Source organism: Lates calcarifer, linkage group LG23 (genome assembly GCF_001640805.2).
Source record: "Lates calcarifer isolate ASB-BC8 linkage group LG23, TLL_Latcal_v3, whole genome shotgun sequence".
In the NCBI taxonomy this organism is placed as follows: Eukaryota; Metazoa; Chordata; class Actinopteri; family Centropomidae; genus Lates; species Lates calcarifer.
Window position 1 is genome coordinate 6,273,400 of NC_066855.1, and position 20,637 is coordinate 6,294,036.

Below are 20,637 nucleotides of genomic sequence, written 5' to 3' on the forward strand. Positions count from 1 at the left end.
TGATAGTTATTGTATCGCTTCTTGGACAAAGAAGACAACAGCAACAGGACTGTAATCTTTGTTTACTTTTATGGCATCCTCCTCTTTGATAGTGCAAGAATGTGTTTTTCTGTTTTTGTTGATCACCAATGGTGGAAAGTAACTCATGAAATGTACTTTACTCAAGTATATCCATTTTCTGCCACACTATACTTCCACCCCACTACATTTCACAGGGGATTATTGTACTTTTTACTCCACTACATTTCAGTATTTGACAGCTGCAGTTACTTTAAACATTTTTAAAAGCCTGTAATAGGTATATAAAATGCTAAGTGTTGTATACAGTACACTAAAGTACCTAACAGTAAGTAGTTAATGAATGACTTTCTCTTGCTTCACTGCAGTACTTTAAATGTTTTAATCCTGGTCCAGCTGTGTAAAGCACTTTGTAGCTTTGTTTTGAAATGCATTATATAAATAAAGCTTATTATTTTCATGACTTTTAATAGTAACTTAACACAGTAATTATCTAAATACCTAATAATAGCTCAACTTAGCAGATAAATATTTAAATGCTGCTTACACATAAGTGTATCAGTAATAATTATAATCCAATCCTACAGTACAATATATGATAGTAGAGGCAATTCTGCATAATGAGTACTTTTCATTCAGTGCATTTTGCTGACCTCTCTCTCTCTCTCTCTCTCACACACACACACACACACACACACACACACACACACAGTTTTATTTAAGTAAGACCATGAATGCATGACTTTTTCTTGTAACAGAGTATTTCAGGTCAGATTCACTGGAAGAGCAGCCCAGCAGGTTGTTGCTCAAGAGCACTTACAGTAAGTCAGTTGCTTCCTGGCACGACACAAGTGCCTGAGGGACCTTATCATTAAACATTAGCTGGCTTGTAATAAGTCAGGTGTAACTCATCTGTCATGCTGTCAAGACAGGGAGAGAAAAGAAAACGCTTTATTTTAACTTTTAAACAGTTGATGACTATCTGAAGGTAAGACTTTATTGATGCTCAGGGTGACAAATTAATTTATTACCAGACAAGATAATAATTAGATAATAGTAAAAAGCTGTATACAGCACATTATATACTTTACAACAGCCTGCAAGTAAGTAAACATTTACTCAGATACTGTGCTTAAGTACCCAAGTTTTGAGGTACTTTAGTGTTACATTTTTAATGCTATTTTATGCTTTTTCACCACTACATTTGTTTACACAGCCATGCTTACAACTTACTTTGCATATTAAGATTTTATATTTAAAACATATGTTCAGCCCATAACATTTGATGTATTGTCATAGATTAAATGACCTAACAATATAAAAATCTGACTCTTTGATAAATTGATATAACACTCATAAAGCTGATACAAAACTTCATTTTACTTCTGCATTTAAGTATAATTTTGATTGCAGGATTTTTACTTGTGATTGAGAAATTTTACTCTGTGGTATTGTTGCTAGCATGGACTCATTATTTTTGCACATATTCATCCACACATATATTCAAAATGTGATAATCTGAATAATACAGTATTGTTAGTAAATATATTCTGTATCAGTGGTCAGCTCTAAGGTTCAGTCATGAGTTGGGGGGATGGTGGGTGGAAACATATTCCCATACATTTTTGACAAGTTTTATTTATTTATTTATTGTTTTTGTTTTTTCATTATTTTCCTGTGTCATTTAGCTTGTACGCTTATTGGACCCTATTTCAGCACTAGGCAGTACTGAATGTGACACAGGCTCATACTAGGGGATTTGCACGAGATTTGTGTTTATATTGGTGTCTACGGTTGATTTATGAAAACGTTTTATTGTGAACTATGAGAGGCAGGAGTTTAACTTTCATTAGAGGACCATATAGTCTATTCTCAGGCTGCTATTTGTTCATCACTGCTCTGTGGGTCTTTATGCTGCACGGTATACAGACTCCCACTTATATCTGCTCCTCCCCCTCATAATTTTTCGGAATATTATTTTATATTGTGCCATATGCCGAGCGTTTAACTTTTTCACCTTGTCGAGAAGGGAACCCACCAGTACCAGGAAACAGCCCGGCAAAGGTCACGCTGATTATTTATTGGCAATCTGCCAAGAAAAAGCGCGAGCACGTGTTCTTGTTCTTTGCGTGCATGTGTGCGCGCGAGCGTGCATGCGTGCGTGCGTGTGTTTACTGGAAGAACCTCTGAACGGAGGAGGCGGAGCCTTACGGCTTTACTCACTGGAAACAACCTCCAGTAACCTTCTCCACACACGGACAGGGCTCCGCCGGCGAGATATCACTGCTACCACATTCCTCCGCTCAGGAAAGAAACCCACACACTTTTTGGATACTTGTTTTGGATTTTAATGCCTGAATTAATAATTAATCTGGCACTACTCTCGGGTAGTTTGCATATATTTTCCTTTGGCGACGAGCGGCTGCGGTCCGGGGCAGAACATATCCGCAAGGTAAGTTAAAAGACAGTGAAAAGACATCTAAAAACGGATCGGTATATTCACTGAAGTAGGCGAAATGACAGAGAAGAAGGGGGTTACAGTACAGGTTGAAACGCAGCAGTTGTTAAGTAGCCGCCTGGTCGCCTGGTGCAGTGCAGCCGACGGTGTTGGAAGTGTAAAATTTTTTTTTTTTTTTATTTTTTTTTTTGCAATATTGTGAATAGCGGACCCACTTCCACACCAGCGGTTTTGAAGCGGTCGGTTCTGACTCATTATGGCGCCTCCTGCTTCAACTGCCATCCCCCTGTCCCGCACTGTCCGGTAAAGCTGACTTTAATTCCCCCTTACAGCCCAATACGGGACCAGAGCAAAGCCAGACGAGACGGGACACCTCTTTAGTCACTGTGAAACCGGAGAATGGGACCTCTGTGGCGCGGCCGAGCTGCGGGGAATAAGGCGTTATTTAGTGAAAAGAGGGGAGAGAAAAGCGCGCCGGACTCTTTCACAGTGACCCCGTTTCTGAAATCCCTTGTTGCGGTGCGCCCGATCGAAGACAATTGAAAGCAATCAGGATCCAGTTGCTGTCTGGCTGCACGGTGCAGCAGCAGCAGCAGCAGAGCGAGTAAGCGAGGATTCATTTAAACTAAATATAACCTGCCTGCTGCTGCCCAGTCTTGCCTTATGCATTTGTCATAGTCGACATAACTGCATTTTATGGGGGTAAACCGAGAGCTCCAGTGTGGCTAAGTGGTCATTTGTTTATGTCACTGGTTATAAATTGGTGTTAGAATTGATTTATAGTGCAGGCAGGTTTTGCATGTGTGCGTCAGCCTGTACACTGGAGGAAATGCCTCATCTGTTCTCCATCTTCCTTCCAGCTGTGTTTAGGTGCTCTCTCCCAGCCCCTCTCTGGATGCATCAGACTCCTCTGCCCCGGGGCCCTGGACCCGGTGTGTGACCCTGCCACCCTCGCCCCGTTCCCCCTCTCTTCCCTCTCCCTCCACCCCGAACCCCTTCCCACCTGTCCGCCCCGACGCTCCCGCTGTGGGCCCCCTGCCTCTCGACCAGCAGGCAGAGGCAGGGGGCCATGGCGCCATGGTAACCTTCGGCGGACGCAACCCCCTCGCCATGAGCGGTGTGCCCCCTCCAGAGGGCAGCGTTCAGGGGTCCAACTTTACCCCACATCACTACAAGCCCTTCAGTTCGCATGCACACTACCGGCAGGTCAGTCTCACCTGAGTGTTTGGGGGAAACAGCTGTGTTTGTTACTGAAGTCTAAAATTTCATGTAATAATGGAGGTTTCTCTGCCTGTTTCAGGTGATGTGTGCTTTGCGTAAGCTCCAGGAGAGTGGGTTTTACTGGGGGGCTGTAGGAGGCCGAGAGGCCAGCTCCCTGCTGCGCTCGGAACCGCCCGGCACTTTCCTGATCCGAGACTCCTCAGACCACCACCACTTCTTCACCCTGTCTGTGCAGACGGCTCGAGGAACCAAGAACCTGCGAATCCACAGCGAGGGGGGTGGCTTCTTCCTGCAACCAGATCCCCAAAACACCCAAGAGCCCCCGCAGTTTGACTGCGTGCTGAAACTCATAGCGCACTACATGGGGAAAGGGCCGGATGCTGGAAGGAGCAGAGAGGGCGCGTGTGGGGGCAGTTCAGGAGAGGCAGAAATGAAAGGGCGCAACGTTTATCTGATACACACCGGCGGAGAAAAGATCCCCCTGGAGCTGCGACGACCCCTCTCAACTTCTCTCTCGTCCTTGCAGCACATGTGCAGGAGGACCTTGAACAACCAAGGCCTGGGGGGGTCGGAGCAAGCGGAGCAGCTCCCGCACACACTTAGAGACTTCCTGGAGGAGTACGATGCTCCTATATGACTGATAGGAACTGCACAGGTCCCACTACATGGACCAGCTGCCTGGAGGACGGCACAGACCAGTTCTCAGTGCATAAACGTGAATATGTGACTATGTATCTGAGACTGGCCAGAGTTAGCCTTAGATGCCAATGTGAGGTCGGTTTTGTTTTTTTCATATAGTGACCAGAATCAGCTGATCCCAGATCTGTTTCAACACTGACGGACACCACCGACCACATGGAGAGGGGGGGTGGGGGGGTGGGGGGGTATGGGATGAGGAGCGTGATTTGGGTAACCAGTGATTACCTCGTCCGTCCTGCCTTGCAAAAAAACTGACCACTTAATGTGAGTGGCAGATGAAGCCAGAGGTCAAAGGTCAGTGTTTCTTATGACTGCCTCAGACGCAGAGCAGAGCCTCGTAGAAGATTAACCTGATTGGTCGATATTAACAATGACAGTGAAGGCATGGTCAATAAACCACCAGTGATCCCTGTGGGTTTAATTTGCTTAGGAAGAAACCTGTCTTCTCCTCTCTCTCTCTCTCTCTCTCTCTCTCTCTCTCAGCCTGACATTTACAACACTTTGGATCACTGGACAGAGAGAAAGGCGGCGAAGGACAGAGAGGCTTAGAGGGAGTAAAGGAAGGACAAGTTACAGAGAAAAGGCAAAGTCCAAACAAGGGGCCCAAAAGCTCAGAACTTACAGTGTTTGTTTGTCTGTGTGTGTGTGTGTGTATTTGTGTGTTGCGGTGGCGCACACATTTCCATCGCTGCTTCCCGCAAATGTTGCCTCATTGAAGGAGAGTGGGGCGGTCATGCACACTAGCTCCACACGCACACACACACACACAGATAGGTACAGGCCCACATGTAGCTTTTGTTAGCGTGGGAACAAAAGAAGAAAAAAAGCATAGCAAAGCACCCCCACCCCACCTTGTTTGTTTCTTGCTTCTCCTCCATTACCCATTCCCTGCCCCTCCACCCTCCTCCTCTTTTTTTTTTTTTTTGTTTCGGAGTTGCATGTGCGCTTTTGACAGTGACAGAAAACAGACTGCTGTTGCCGAGACAAAAGCTTGTTACTGAGACAAAAGCTTTGGCACGGGACCAAACAAAACATCAGAACTTATTTTTATCCAGACTGGCTGGAAAAATGTCAGCGACACTGTAAAGCTCCTTGGGGAATGATGATGATCCTCGAGATTCATGGGGGAGGAGGCTGGGAGAAGGGTGAGAAGAGGGATTGAGCGAAGGGAGAAAGAAGAGCGGGAAATGGGATTAGGAAGAGGAAATTGAGGAGGACAAGAGAAAGGGGGAGGTGGGTTAGGGAGGGGGGAGAAAGGGGGAGGAGACATACTGGTATACAGCTAAACAAAAACAATGACTGGATTGATGTCCCAGACTTAGAGGAAATGATACAGCTCAACAGGACGCCGCTCCTGTAAATATAAATCCAGGTTTGCCAAGAAAGTTAAAAAAAGGAACATTTTGACTGAGTCTTAATTCTGTTATTTAGACGCTAACAGTAATTTCTTCTTTATTATCATCTCGATTATTTCTTTTTTTCTTTTTTTTGTGAAAACGTGTTGGTGTGTTTGAGTGCCTGTCTGCTCTCTCGCTCTCTCCTGGATTTCTTAAATCGCCATTCATGAAGGAGATAAGAGAGGAACTGTTTTGTGGACGGTTTAATCCCTAGAAAAGTTTCTTGCCCAGTCGTTACCTCTGAAGCAGGAGCGGGCAGTTGCGTTTGTCTGTCTGAATGTCAAGGGAACAAAAGACTCCCCTGAAGTGGTTCTTTAAAACAAAATGCCTTTTGTAAAAAAAAAAAAAAAAAAAAAAAAAAAAGACAACAAAAACAAACAAACAAACAAATCTATGCCGCGGATTTGATCAAAATTGTTCTTTTCTGTGTTCAACCAGCGCTTGTACTTACCTGTGATCCATATTGGAGTGGTAGCCTAACATTTTGTCGCCACTCGAGACAAGAGCGCTGAGGTATAACGTAGCGATAACCACGCATTTTTGGTCAAATCTCTGGTCTTGTTCCCTCTCCTCCATCAACACCAAGTTTGTACATGTGTCGCACCTGGTGGACCACATGTGCATGTGAATCATTTGTCTTTTATAAAGACTCTGTCGCAAAAGGCTGGCCACTAGTCTGGCAAAATACAAGCTGTATTATCTGAAATGACAAAGCATTACAAAAAAAAATAAATGAAAAGGAACGTTGCACATATTTATATTTCTAAAATATTTCAATAATTTATATTAAAGAGCACTATTTTTACAAAAGTCAATGCATTTGCCCTGTGTGTTACTTCACTTTACTTTGTTTCTTTGCCTCTTGCACTGCTTCTCTTTTCTCTCTCTTACTTCACTGAGTCAATATTGACTGGATAAACTCTAACTTACCGTAATGTATTGTAAGGGAGTCTGTATTCCAGCAATGCTTGGCCTCAACAACATTATTTACTGACAAATGGGATTTCCTAGTCAAACAAAGCAGTGTTTATTCAGTCACCGGGCCTTCAAAGAGCGTCACTGGGCTTATGAGCAGAGCGAGGAGGACGGGCAATCATCACAGGGTTAAAAATGACTGCAATCATCACTTCTTGTTTTCTCTGCTAGAGCATTATGGGTAAATTCCATAGGCATCAGAGAACATATAGAAAGGGGCGGGAGCAGGACTTTGTCTAAATTGCACTGGAGTTGTACACAACACACAGTAACAAAGGGATTCCCAGAACCATGCAGCTGAGTTAACACCATCTCACACACACATACACACACACACACACACACTGACACAGCAGTCACTGTGTAGAAAAGCTCACTTTGGGCTGGACCTAACTGGAAAGGAATGCAGCGGGGTTTTATACATCCTGCCTGAGGGTCTGAGTGAGGATGGTGTCCTCTAGAGAATGTGTGGATATACGTGTGTATGTGTGTGTGTGTGTGAAAGAGGTCAAATAGGTGAAAGGGTCCACGTGGAGGAGATTTATGACACTCAGTGGTTTTAGTGTGCAGCCAATGCTGAGTATGTTTGTGTGTGTGTGTGTAAGAGGTCTAGCTAGATTGCTGTTGGTAAAATTAAGCAAGAGGTCAGTTTCTTCATTTTTATACCCCCTGCCCCCCTCCTCTCTCTCTCTTACACACACACACACGTTTCCCATTCCCTGCATACCTAGTGCTCTGTCTGAGGCTGGCTTCCAGGAAAGGGGCACTTTAATTGAGTTGAGTTTTTACGGCCAGCCTGGTGTTAGTGTGCGTATGAGAAAGAGCGAATGAGGTGTCTTTGTGTGTGTGTGTGTGTGTGTGTGTGTGTGTGTGTGAAAGAGAGAGACAAAGAGATGGGGGACTCCATCTGGAGACAAAAAAAGTGAAATAATGCAACAAGAGCATCAAGTTTGGGTTAAAAAACAGAATCAGAAATGTGATGTGAAACTGAGTTGTTCTCGACAGAGCAGATGGTTGCTGACATAATAATACATAGATAGTCCATTACACCATTTACCGCACACACACACACATACACACACACCCCAACCCTGGTTCTAACCTTAACCCTCAAACAGCCATTTGAAAGTGACGACCAACCAAAATGTCATCAGTTTCCAAAAGTGTCCTCACTCCTTAGGTATAAAACTTAAACTGGTCCTCACAAACATAGCCATACAAATACAAACACACACACACACATCTGGATATGAGCCAGCCAAAAACCTCTGTGGAAGTGACAGTGAGACTGAGAGGACAACATTTAATAACTGTTTCTGCAGCTTACCTCTGTGCAGGTAATTACAGTAATTCAAAAACTCAGCCCTACGGTTCTTTATTTTGCTATGACACTTACAGGAAAAAATGTGTGTGTGTGTGTGTGTGTGTGTGTGTATGTCTAAAGTTCCTGTTTGTATGCCTGTGTGTGTCTATGTGTGTGTGTGAATGTGGGTGGGTGACACTATTTGTTTATGAGAGGAAGACTAAGAGGGCACTTATAGACAAAAATGACGTAGTTTAGGAGACAAACAGAAATGAGTGAGTCTTCTTCCCAAAATCCAACCGGAATAATCCAGTTTTTACACACACGTACACACATTGTCTAAATAAGCCAGCTCAGCTCGCTGTGACTCATTTTATGTTCCCCATAGTTGCCTGGTTAGTGGGGCTGGAATATTTTGCCTGTATCCTTCACTCCTCTCGTGAATCTCACACACTCACAGAAAGTCTTTCCACCATGATTCATTTTTCGGGTAATGACTTGCTGTGTCCAGCTCAACAGTTGTCAACAATGTCCCAGGCCAAGCACAACACCCGGCTCTCAAACAACTGAGCTCTCGGTTTGGATTTTTTTTTTTTTTTCAACAATCAAAACATTCACACCAAGGTTTGCGCGCTGCCCCTCATAGCTTTAATGCAGTGTTTTTAAATGCAGCATGAGGAAATGTGAAGCAACTTGAGTGTTTTAAATGTGAGCTGGTTTGACTGAAAGTTCTCACAGACTAATTAAAATCTACTCGTTATTAGCAGATGTTTTTATTTCATATTTGAGCCCATGCCAATGTCAACAGTGTCAAGCGCAGAAGGTGGAAAGACTATTAAAGGGTTAGAATATGCCCTGCAACGAGCAAATCCACAGTGGTCTTCCAGGAAGGGCCTCCGGTTTGCTGATTATTTCTTCCAGGAAGGCTTTTTGTTGGCTGATCGGCAGTTATAGGAAAGACGTTTGGTTGGCCCATCAGCTGGAGTATTGTCACAGCCGCTTCTGATAAAGCCAGACCAGCTTCCAGGAAACCAGAGATTTACCCTCCAGCATTCCATCATTCCTTCACCATCAGCGCACACGGAGAGAGAGAGAGAGAGAGAGAGAGAGAAAGAGAGGGAGCAGAAGGGGTATAACAAGGGACATGGATCAATAAAAACCATATGGGAAGCATACAGATAGTCAAATGCACTCAAAAACATGCATATGTGCGTGTGCTGCGCATGCACGAGCCTGTAAAGACCAATACAGTCTTGACCTGCACTCACTGACCAGCTCACTGTGACACATGCAGACACACACACACACTCACTCAAACCACAATATTTTTCTAAGCTGACTATTCAACCACCCAACACACACACACACACACACACTCACATACACACTCCTAGCATTTGAAACTCATTGTGACTAACTTTATTTTCACTTAAATCATCACAGCAATCGTTTTCCCGTAACACCTGGACAGCCTAACGGATGGGTGTGCCTATACTGTTACTGCCTGGAAGAACAAAGATGATTACCTGGGATGACCTGAAATGCACAAAACAGGTTGTAAAAGGCAATTGGGAGGAGGCATGTCATGCAGTATGAAATAGAAGCAAGTTACATTGTTTAAATTAGAGTTTTTTTTGTTGCTGCTGTTTTTTGCTCTCCATTCACAGCTGTGCGAGCGTAACGGCAGAGAAGCTCAGATGCCAAATGGCTTACTGTAACGGCATGGACTCGGACCAAACCCTCTAACACTCTCAGGTGTCACTGTGTCCCCTCCGCCAGCAAACAGGGCTGCGTAATATACTTGAACTTGAGACTGTGGCAGACACACTCACACACACACACACACACAAGTGCAAGCACCAGCACATGCACATACATATGTGGTGAGTAAGGGGTTTTTCATCCTGAATGAATGGCAACACCCATGATTTACCTACAGTGGTGGAAAAAATACTCTGATCCCTTAAAGAAAGTGCAACAGTGCTAGAATGAAAAGATACTCCACTGTAAAAGTAAATGTCCTGCACTCACAATTAACATTTTATGTAGGTTTATGTAGGTCTATGTTTAGTGTCAGATCCTGACAGACCCTGCATCTCCTCTTTTGGGGATTTTTATTCTTTAAGATCAGCTGATGAAAGAAATAAATAAAGAAAAAGACAGAAGAAGGGAAGACAGGAGGGAAATAAGCAAAACAAATGAAGACAGGGCGAAAGACATGACACAACAAGCAAGGAAGAAATTAAAGAATGAGAGAAGGAAATAAAGATAATTATATTTGTTACTGAGTTTAAAAGTTCATCTAAACTTCATCAAGGTCCATTTACTGGTTTCACGGATGGAGTGGTTAAACTCCAACCATGTCTCATTGTCTTCCTTATGTCTCATTAATAGAGCTCATCTCCAACCACTGAAGAAGACAGTGAGATGCCGTTGAAAGTTCCACAGGAAGCTAGTGGGAAGACCTCAGGTAAGGACAAATTGAAATTAATTATGTATTAGGAAGCTTTTATTTGCTTTCTTGTGAATATACTGGACAAATTAAAATATTAACTTCATGATCGCACTAGGTAAAAGGTCACTGTAGTTCACAAAACCATTAGCTGTTTGCCAGACCACTCCCTTGTTCACTCATTCACTTTACTCCCTGTGTAATAGACAGTTTACTCAACAGTGAGAACAGTAAATCGAGATTGTGGATGTTCATGAATCACCATCATTTTGCATCATCAGTGAAGAAGTTACACAAAGGTAATTTTCACATCTATAAAATGAGATGTGTTGCATAAATGGGATTGTTAGCATGAAAGTAGTGCACAGTACATGCAATGAATACTGTTTGAAATCAAAAATCTGTGGGCGCCATATTGGTATATAAATTTACACTTCAAATTTAGATACCAAAGTAAAATGGCGGACTGCAAATATAGTGCACAACATGGTAAGTAGTGATGGTGGACACAGCATTTTGTTTGCACTATGTTGCAAATAGAGTCAAATAAATAAGTCAATATTGGCGTTGCCTTCCTCCGCTGGATACAACTCTTGGTGCGTAAAGATGAATTTGTAGCATTTCTTATAGACTGCCAAGTAAAGAGCTATCCATGCTAACATTGGCTATGTAGCGACAGCAGAAACTTACACATAGCACCTTTAAAGTTTATTCTCAGGATACCATGAACATTTCATGGCAATCCATCCAGTATCTGCTCTTTAGCAACTGCACTTACAGTTGTTACTCCCACATCTGTTGACTTGCCAGCACACAATCATTCTGTTACATTCACACACACTGTCTATCCACTGTAAGTCAACATTACTGCTGAGTGTATGAATTGACAGCAGCAGGAAAAGTGTGTGGGAGAGTGTCAGTCTCTGGCCGTCAGTCAGTTACATAATAAAGAGGCGACTAACATCAAAGAGACTCCTCATCCCTCTGTGTTTCTTTATCAATACTCTTCCATTGTGGTTACAACGTGGGATAAAAATCATTGACCGTCTCTCTGAAGCTTACACTGACACTACCAGCTGGAAGATCAGTCTCAGGTTAAAAACAGTTTCTCATGAGTTAAGACCAAAACAGCTTTCTGGGTTTTGTTTCAAATTATACACTAGATCTTTTTTTTTTTTTTTTACAGGGTTTTCATTGTAAATTAAACTCGACAGAAGCCTTCAATCCAAACTAGAGATTTTGAATATGAACACTGGTACTTTTCTGCCAATAACTGACAGGCTGCTCTGTTTCATCTCAACACGGATCCAATTGGATTAAACAACCCTCAATGCTGAGCCCTCTGAGCTGAGTCCATTCAGCTATTGACCTGCCACAGCACGCATCCCCCAACATAAAACAAATGCTCAGGCTTCAGTGTGCATGTGCGTGCATATTTGAGTGATTTCACCTTGTGAGAACAGCCCACTCATTATGGACTAATAACCATTGCTTTCTTTTTCCTGCAAAAGGTGGCAGTTATGCACACAGAAACACAAACACACTCTTTCTCATGACATCTCCCTCCCCCCGCCTTCTCTCTGTGTGTGTGTGTTTTTTTTAAATGTGAAGGATCACATTTGTTCCTGAAAGAAGAAAACAGGGGGTCCGCTGTGTGTGTGCACCCAGCAGTGAACAGCATCTGAATGCGAGAGCCAATCAGAGAGCCGTATAGACACTGAGCCCCCCAAGTACTGCTGGTTTATAGGGCTCAGCTTCAGAGAAGTCACATGACTTCCCAGAGAGAAGGAGAGGGAGTGAGAGGGAGAGGGAGAGAGAGAGAGAGAGAGAGAGAGAGAGAGAGAGAGAGAGAGAGAGAGAGAGAGGGGAGTGGGCAATGTGGGAAAGGAGGATGAAGAGGAGGAGGAGTGAAAAGAGGGTCAGGAGGGTGACAGGAGCGCTGTGAGGGGTGAAGTGAAGGTCTGGTAAATGAATGGAGCAGAAGGAGGTAAAAGAAAAAGGGATGCAACTGTTCTCGGAAGTGAATTTATACAGGCTGGTCACGGTCTATAATTACAGCTGAATGAACAAAATGAGAAATGACTGACTGAGAGGAGAAGCTGGTGATTGGATGAATGAAGGATGAGATGAATGAATACACACAGGGCGACGGTGGTTGCAGTTGATTACTACCGCGGGTAATCTTGATGGTCTGGTTAACCCTGCTTCATATTGTCACACAACAACTATCTTCGCCACAATCCTTAAAGAGACAATTCAGCCCCCCAAAAAAACAAACAAGTTAACTACTTTTCAAGACATACAGATCATTCATGTATTCATCAGAATGTAATAGGCTACAGTGGAAGTGAATTAAATTTAGTTTGAGCATTCGTAACATTTTAAAATCCCTTGTGTCTTCCCAGAAGCAGTTTTCACAGACTTCACTGTCAAGAGTTTTCATCAGGACTATATATTTAGTAGAAGGTAGTTCCAATGAAAACTGTTCACAGCAAGTTCTGTGGAAACAGCAAGTTTTTCAAATGTCATTGTTTAATGCTTGGGGGACCACAAACAAAACTCCATTTGCCTCCATAGAGTTGAGGTGGAGAAAGATGAATATGTGAAAACTCATGCAACTGAAACTAACCTGTGTGGCCAAAACTATGTGGTCTGAGTTTGGGTTTGGGTCCAATGAAGGGAACTCTTAATGCTGTAGCATGCCATGATATTTAAGATAATACTGTGTTTTCACTGTGTGGTGTCAGTTCAGAGAAGGTGCTTTCCTGTTTCAACACAACAATGCCCTCATGTACAAGTGTAGAGCTGAGTAAGAATTAGTTGATTAATTGATGGACAGAAAAATGATTTTGATAATCTGTCTTTTGGTTTTCAGGCATATGTAGTGAAACAAAGCCACTTATTCTCTGATTCTTATTCTCCATGTCCATAAAGATGTGGTTTTCCCACTTTAGTGCGTGAGAACTTGATTGGCCTGCACAGAATCCTGACCTCAACCCCCATCCAGGCACCTTTGGGATGTACTGGAAGAGCGCCTGTGAGCCAGGCCTTATCGCACAACATCAGTGCCCGACCTCCCCAATGTGCTCTTGTGGTTCAATGGGAGAAAATCCCTGCAGCCAGGTTCCAAACTCTTGTGGAGAGACTTCCCAGAAGAGGGGAGGCTGTTACAGCAGCAGACTGGTTTAGGAAAGAGATGATTAGTAATCACATATGGGTGTAATGTTTGGTTGTCCACATACTTTAGGCCACATGGTGTGTCTGCAGGGTTAGATACCACTTGAGAGAGGCTACGAGATCTGTGTATTTTAATTCTTTATTTGGGGGAACTGACCCTTTAAAGAGCTGATGGTGGACTACCCCCATCTCCAGAGGGAATTTACACCACCAAGGTTTAAAAGCAATGCATCTGTGTGTGTGTGTGTGTGTGTGTGTGTGTGTGTGTGTGTGTGTGTGTGTGTGTGTGAAGTAAAGCATGTCCACATGGCTCATGACATATTGGGGTGGGGGGGGGGCACATAGTGGTGTGAGATGTGAAACAGATGTTACTCTTTTTTCACAGGCACTGATGTCAACACCTTTACACTGCACAGGGGCGTGTGTGGTGTGTGTGTGTGTGTGTGTGTGTGTGTGTGTGTGTGTGTGTGTGTAAAAAAACGCATTTGAGGGAAAGCTTCCCATAAACACCTGTTTTGTTCCGGTTAATATCTCTCGTCATAGTGAAGAAATGATGGCCTCAGTGAAAGAGGAGAGAGAGAGGAGAGAGGGAAAAAGATAGAGAGAGAGAGAGAGAGAGAGAGAGAGAAGGAAGGGAGGGAGGGGGGTCACCTCCATTCCCCCTCCGTCTGTGAAAGAGAAGAGCTCATGTGGGATGAACACATTCGTTTATTCATTCGGCCCCGTCTATTTTCAGCCCAGTGGGTTTATGGTTATTGGAAAGGCGTTGCCGTCTCGCTCCTTCCCAGAAGGAGTCAATATTTCTCCCTCTCCTTCATTTCTCCCTCTCTGCCTCCTTTTTCTCTAATTCAATATTTTCTCCAAAACACCACTCTCTCCCCTCCACGCGCAGGCAAGGAATGCTGGAAGGCATTTGAGAGAAACAAAACACACAAGCAAAGACACTGAGCACGTAGACACACACACACACACACACAGACAAAAGTGTGAGGTTACAGAACGCAGTGCCAGCAGTGATCCCGGAAAAACTCCTGCTCAGGACGTCCCCCCCCCCCGCCATCTCTATCACAGTTACCCATCGCTGCTTACCAATGCATCTTTATCTCTCTCTCCGTTCACGGCTCTTGTGGGGCTCACGAGACCAACTGTGGCCTTTTTACGACGCTGATGTTTGCTAATGACTTTTAATGATGACTTGTTATGGCTCATAAAGCCCGGCTCTGTTACTGGCAATATCAACTTTAACTACAACACAGTGTGGTCCTGATAACACACACTGGGACTTTTATCAGGTGATTAAAATCAGACAAGACAGCATGAGTATGCATGCGAGTGGGAAATGTGTGTGTAGGGGAGGGGCGGGAGATGGTGCTTGTGATGTGTATGTAGCCATAGTATTTGTAGGTCAGAGAGAAAAAGTGAGAGTCAGAGGGAGGAGGGAGTTGTTTTGTAATGAGTGCACCTCCCTCGTCAGTCCATGGGAGATAAATTCCCAAAAGCCTTCACCTCCAAATATTGACTTAGACCCAGAGACATGAGGGAACTGAGGTTTTATTGCTGATAAAAATAGAGTACAGTGCTGGATATAACCAGTTTAGTTTGGGCCTGAGCCCATACCCCCCTCATGTCATGTGTGTGTTGGGGGTGTGGGTGTGGGTGCAGGGATGGTGTTCACACATGCCCACTCCCTTTCTGTCTCTGTACAATAAGATAAATGGAGGATGGGTAAGTTAGAATTAGCTTTACCGCTCAGGGCAGGGATAAAGGTCAGGGCCAAAAGCAGGTCTGTGACCCCGGAGGAATCTCAGGGTGTCACAGTTATTTCAGAGCATCCGTCACTACAGCGCAGCATAAACACATCATACACACTGGCATGGGAACAGAGGTTTACGCAAGAGGTTTTTCTATTGTTTTCAGTTTTTAAGTTGTTTTCTGTACATGTATCGTAGTACACTAATTCTTCAAATAAGTCATCTGAATATACCCCTATCTTGATAATTCATTAATCTCTATTAGTTTGCTGTCAATTGCTGTCATTTAAAGTTATTTTCGAAATGACAAACATTTTATGGTTCCAGAGTCACCAATATCTCTGTTTCATATCATAGTAAACTGAAGATCTTTGGGTTTGGGACTGAAGATGTCATCTTGTCTATTATGAGCATTTTTTATTGTTTTCTGATGTTTAGTAGACCAGTGCTTAATTGAGAAAATGATAGACATATTAAATAGTAATTAAATAAATTGCCAGCTGCAGCCACAACAGACCAACACAATAAACTCTCTCCAGCTGTTGTTGTTGAGACTGTGTCTATGAGAAGTTGACTTAATTTAGGTACTTTCTGAAAATAATTCAGACCAGTACAACACCACCATCACAATTCACCAACACCTCTTACAAACAATATGAACACATATTTGAGATTCTAGATTCATTGTATGAGATTCAGTTAGACTATAGAGTCACAGTTTTATTTTGTCTATAATCACAAATCACAATACATAAAAATGAAGTAATTCCCTGGATTATTTTACCAATTAGACACAGTTGTTAGGACAGGATAATGTATGTATAACGAGTATTTTTACACTGGAATATTGTGATACTATTATATACAATTAGCCTTGTTGAGATAATAGCGCCACCTTGAGGTCCACACTGCTCTGTGCATGTTGATGAGCTGATAGGTCATCCATTAACTGTCCTTGCAGTCAATGATTGTCGATTACAAGCCGACGATCCAAAGTTCAATAATAAAAACACCACCAATGAATATGAGTGAAAGAGGAGCATCATGTCTTTGAAAATATTTTCCTGCAGGATTTTATCTAAATTATCAAACCAGGGTATCGTCGCTGCCAGTAAACGAGATGCAGCAGCCGCTGTGCTGGGACGGAGCTCTGTGCGGGGCTACTACAACACCGGGAGGCCCAGGTTCGCCGGGCCGGACGGGGCGGCTCAGGTCCGGGTCGTGGATCTCCGCAGCGACACGGTGACCAAACCCGGGCCGGCGATGCGCCAGGCCATGGCGGAGGCCGAGGTCGGAGATGACGTGATGGGAGAGGATCCGACAGTTAATGGTTAGAGCCGGATGGTGCTAAAACTACACCGATATAAGACATTTCATACGTAACTAACTTAACTGACTTATGTATGGTTGAATAGTAGCTCCTACACAGCTCTGAATCAATCAATCAAACTATAAAGTTGGTATAAACATGCTGTAATTGCTCAGTAGATAAATTTACATTACTCTGCTATAGACAGTTTAGTTTTTCTGATTCTGTTTAGATAATAATTTAACCAGTTTGTAATACTTTGTTCATCCTAATGTGTACATGTGCACTTTGTTTAACACTTGATCAACTCTGCATCTGACAAACTGCTTCTCAGTAACATTATATGTAGATACACTTATTAGATACTTTTATTTCTGTTTTATTTTGTGTCACCTCACATAAAGAGCATCATCCTACCAACTGAAGAGTGACCCCTCATGAGTGAAACAAGCCAAAATAATAATAATAATAATAATAATAATAACAAGTTTGCTTCACAGGCCTTACAGTTGAGTTTACAATGTGCACAACATACAACGCAGTAACAGGATGTATTTGGCTCACTACACAATTCAAAAGTCAAAGAGTGATCTGGTCCAATATTAATGCATGCACAGCAGCTTTTTTTTTACTTGTAAAAAAGTGCAGTGTTTGACTACTCTCTGCAGAGCTACAGAAGATTGCAGCTGATATGTTCGGGATGGAGGCCGCGCTGTTTGTCCCCACTGGAACCATGAGTAACCTGATCGCAGGTGGGCTGTGCAGTTTACTGACAGAGTCTGAATTCAAGTTAGAACGGTCATAAATGTGCCTCCTTTTCATTATGCAGTGATGGTGCACTGCAGGGAGCGGGGCGATGAGATGATAGTGGGCGACCTGTCCCATTTACACATCTATGAGCAAGGAGGTAGCGCACAGGTGAGTGTACCACAGCAGCAGACACCTGTAGTCACCTACAAGTCAGTTTTTTCACTTCTTAGGATGTGTGTTTGTGTGTTGACACAGCTGGCTGGTGTCCACTCCACCACGGTGACCACCCTCCCCAGTGGAACATTTGACTTGGAGCAGCTGGAATCGAAGATCCGCCACGGTTACCCTGACCCTCACTACCCACGCTCACGCCTCATATGTGTGGAGAACACACACAACATACAGGGGGGACGAGTGCTGCCTCTGACCTTCCTGCAGGAGGTGTGTGATTTGTTTTTTAAACGTAAGCACCCGCCTTATTAAAACGACACGTCATCATCTGTGGATGGTTTGTTTCCATCTCTAAGGTTCGTGCTTTAGCAGATAGGTATGGTCTGTCGGTCCACATGGATGGAGCCAGGGTGATGAACGCTGCTGTGGCCCAGGGGGTGTCACCATCCACCATACTGCAGCACACACACACTGTCAGCGTGTGCCTCTCCAAGGTTGGACTACAAAACACAAAGACACACCAGAATAGATAAGAAGTCATCTCTCTGTGTATTTACATTATGGTGTGTTGCAGGGTTTGGGTGCCCCTGTGGGTACCATGCTGGCTGGACCCCAGGACTTCATAGCCCATGCAGTGCGGTGCCGTAAAGCCCTGGGTGGAGGGATGCGGCAGGCTGGTATATTAGCAGCAGCTGGAAAAGTGTCTTTACTGGACATGGTAGGAAGATTGAAGGATGATCACTGCAATGCAAAAACCTTTGCTCAGGGTGTGTATCTATATGTCTATGAAAATGTAATCATTGACCTGCTGCCATTATGTTCCTGCTCATAACTTCAGCACTTTCTTCTTTGTTTCTTCTTTCTCAGCTCTGCTCGACTGTGACCCTCCTCTGTTTGCCATGGACATGGCGGCTGTGGAGACAAACATCCTCCGCTTCCGTCTAGCAGAGCCCAGTTTGACTCCCTCCGAGTTCTGCGCCCGCATGGGTCAGGTTTGTGAGGGAGAGGAGGCAGCATTAGGACAAGGGATACAAGTTCTCATGTACCCTCATTTTGGAAACTCAGTAAGGGCAGTGTGGCATCTTGGGATATCCCCAGAAGATACCCAGCTGGCCATCCGGAAAATGCAATTTGTTGCTTCTCAGTACTTGAAAGAAAAACTCAGGGCCCAGTGAAAGCTGCTTGCCAAGATGTGTAGTCTAATAACTAGGACTGATCATAGAAATTTTACACAGACTAATCTGGAAAAAAAAACTGAAGAACCTCAAACATGGGACAAACTGGACCACTGGAGTCACTGGACCTCTTTATATCCCTGTTCACTTCATTTTTTTGTAATTTGTATGCATTAAATTTAATGAACTGCTCTTTCTTGTTAAAGTTTCTTTTTAAAAAAAGTATTTTTGGGGTATATTTTATATTTCTCATTAGAGAGACAGTAGAGAACGACCTAGCTCCTACACTGCCAGTTTAATTGTTATTCTTCCTGAATTTGAATACCTCACCATTATCTTCAGAAATTAAAAGTTACACTTTTAAAGACCCTGAAAACCTGTCTCTTAATCTCAACCCGTTACTGTGTGGCAGGGAAATATTTCTGTGCATTTAAAATGTAGCAATATTAAATATGTAATAACCGTAAAGCCACAAGATGGCGCTGCTGTATAAGCCTTTACTATGTAGCGCTTCAGGCAGAAGCCTTCGAGAGTAAAAGCCCATTTGTTTTTTCTTTATTATTATTATTGGTATGTTTCAGCCTTTGCATTCTTTGTTGTGTGTCATTTATGTTTCATGTGTCTGATGTCTGCTGATGTTTAAGTCGATCAAAATGTTCTGGCAGCGGTGGGATTCGAACCCACGCCATCGAAATGACTGGAGCCTAAATCCAGCGCCTTAGACCACTCGGCCACGCTACCACACTACTCGCTCTCGTCGACAATTTTTTTTAAAACTTCTAATTCCTAATTTCGGATTCCTAAATATACAGACGGATTAACAGTTTTGTTTGTCTGTCGGGCCATGGGGCAATGCAATGTTAATGTATTTTTGACAAATAATATAAATGGCAACGGTTGCATAAAAACCCTGACGTAACGGTTACTATGGTACATTGGAACGCAGGGACGTCGACTGAGTGGAAAGTTATTGTTAATTTAGTTGTTATTAGCTCTGCTATCTAGCACTGATTTCCAAACTCAATTTCGTAAACCTGCTACAAATAATTAGGATAAATTATTCCTAATATATAACGTAATATGACGGAGCTTTCCCAGTCCTCCAGTGTAGCACTCACTGTAACGGCACGTGATACGCGTACACACTGAACAGCCATCTAGATTACCATACTGCTTGGATAGAAGCATTATAATATTTGTACACAGCTAGCTATAATTTAGCCAGTGCTGCTTTCAAATGCTGCTCCATAGTCGTAACTATCAGTTTCACGCGATTCTGCTTTGAAACAACACGGACCCCCTTTACTATTTTAGTCACCATTTTACTCTTATTGTATTTATTTGTTTATTTTCCCCTTCAGTTTTAGACACAACATTGGAGTTGAAGGTTCATTGCATAATGCACATATTGCACAAAGGCAATTAAGTGCTGTACATAATTCATCAAAACAGTATGCATTGAAAAACTTGAGTGGAATTCAGTGGAATCAACTAATCTTTTAACTTATAGATTTGTTAATTTTAAGTTTAATCAACTTAAATGTTTAATTATTGTTAAATTATTTCTCGTGCATTGATGTATTAGCGGTATTTTAATGTTGTTGTCTGAGGTGGAACTAAAAGACTACAATTACTGATCATCAGATCATTAACTGTGAATTAATCTTCTGATTATTTTCTTTTCTTGCACCTCGACAGACTCCTCTCCTGTATAACATTCAAGTGTTATATTTACGATAGCCGTGAAGGCAGCAGGAGGCGGGGACGTGGCCGTCAGAGAA

General features: G+C 43.1%; 2 protein-coding genes and 1 non-coding gene across 6 annotated transcripts; 2 read left to right on the plus strand and 1 right to left on the minus strand.

The window, feature by feature from the left end:
• The first annotated feature begins 741 nt into the window (after nt 1–741).
• Nucleotides 742–6,608, plus strand: socs3b (suppressor of cytokine signaling 3b). Of its 4 annotated transcripts, none has more exons than XM_018665450.2 (3): nt 742–839; nt 3,337–3,682; nt 3,777–6,608. In XM_018665450.2, exons 2-3 carry the CDS (start codon nt 3,554–3,556, stop codon nt 4,332–4,334), a joined length of 687 nt encoding a protein of 228 aa, XP_018520966.1. In that variant the 5' UTR covers nt 742–839; nt 3,337–3,553; the 3' UTR covers nt 4,335–6,608. The 4 variants fall into 4 exon arrangements, with proteins under 4 accessions (XP_018520966.1, XP_018520949.1, XP_018520944.1 ...); XM_018665433.2 differs by lacking the exon at nt 742–839 and adding an exon at nt 846–1,006; XM_018665428.2 differs by lacking the exon at nt 742–839 and adding an exon at nt 1,666–2,470.
• A 9,796-nt stretch (nt 6,609–16,404) lies between these two features.
• On the plus strand, nt 16,405–19,048 carry tha1 (threonine aldolase 1). Its single transcript, XM_018665415.2, has 7 exons — nt 16,405–16,781; nt 17,429–17,512; nt 17,590–17,678; nt 17,766–17,951; nt 18,038–18,175; nt 18,256–18,448; nt 18,549–19,048. The coding sequence occupies exons 1-7, from the start codon at nt 16,496–16,498 to the stop codon at nt 18,854–18,856; spliced, it is 1,284 nt and encodes a 427-aa protein (XP_018520931.1). The 5' UTR covers nt 16,405–16,495; the 3' UTR covers nt 18,857–19,048.
• A 467-nt stretch (nt 19,049–19,515) lies between these two features.
• On the minus strand, nt 19,516–19,597 carry trnal-uag (transfer RNA leucine (anticodon UAG)). Its single transcript has one exon. It is a non-coding gene; the product is annotated as a tRNA-Leu (tRNA).
• Between the last annotated feature and the right edge of the window lie 1,040 nt (nt 19,598–20,637).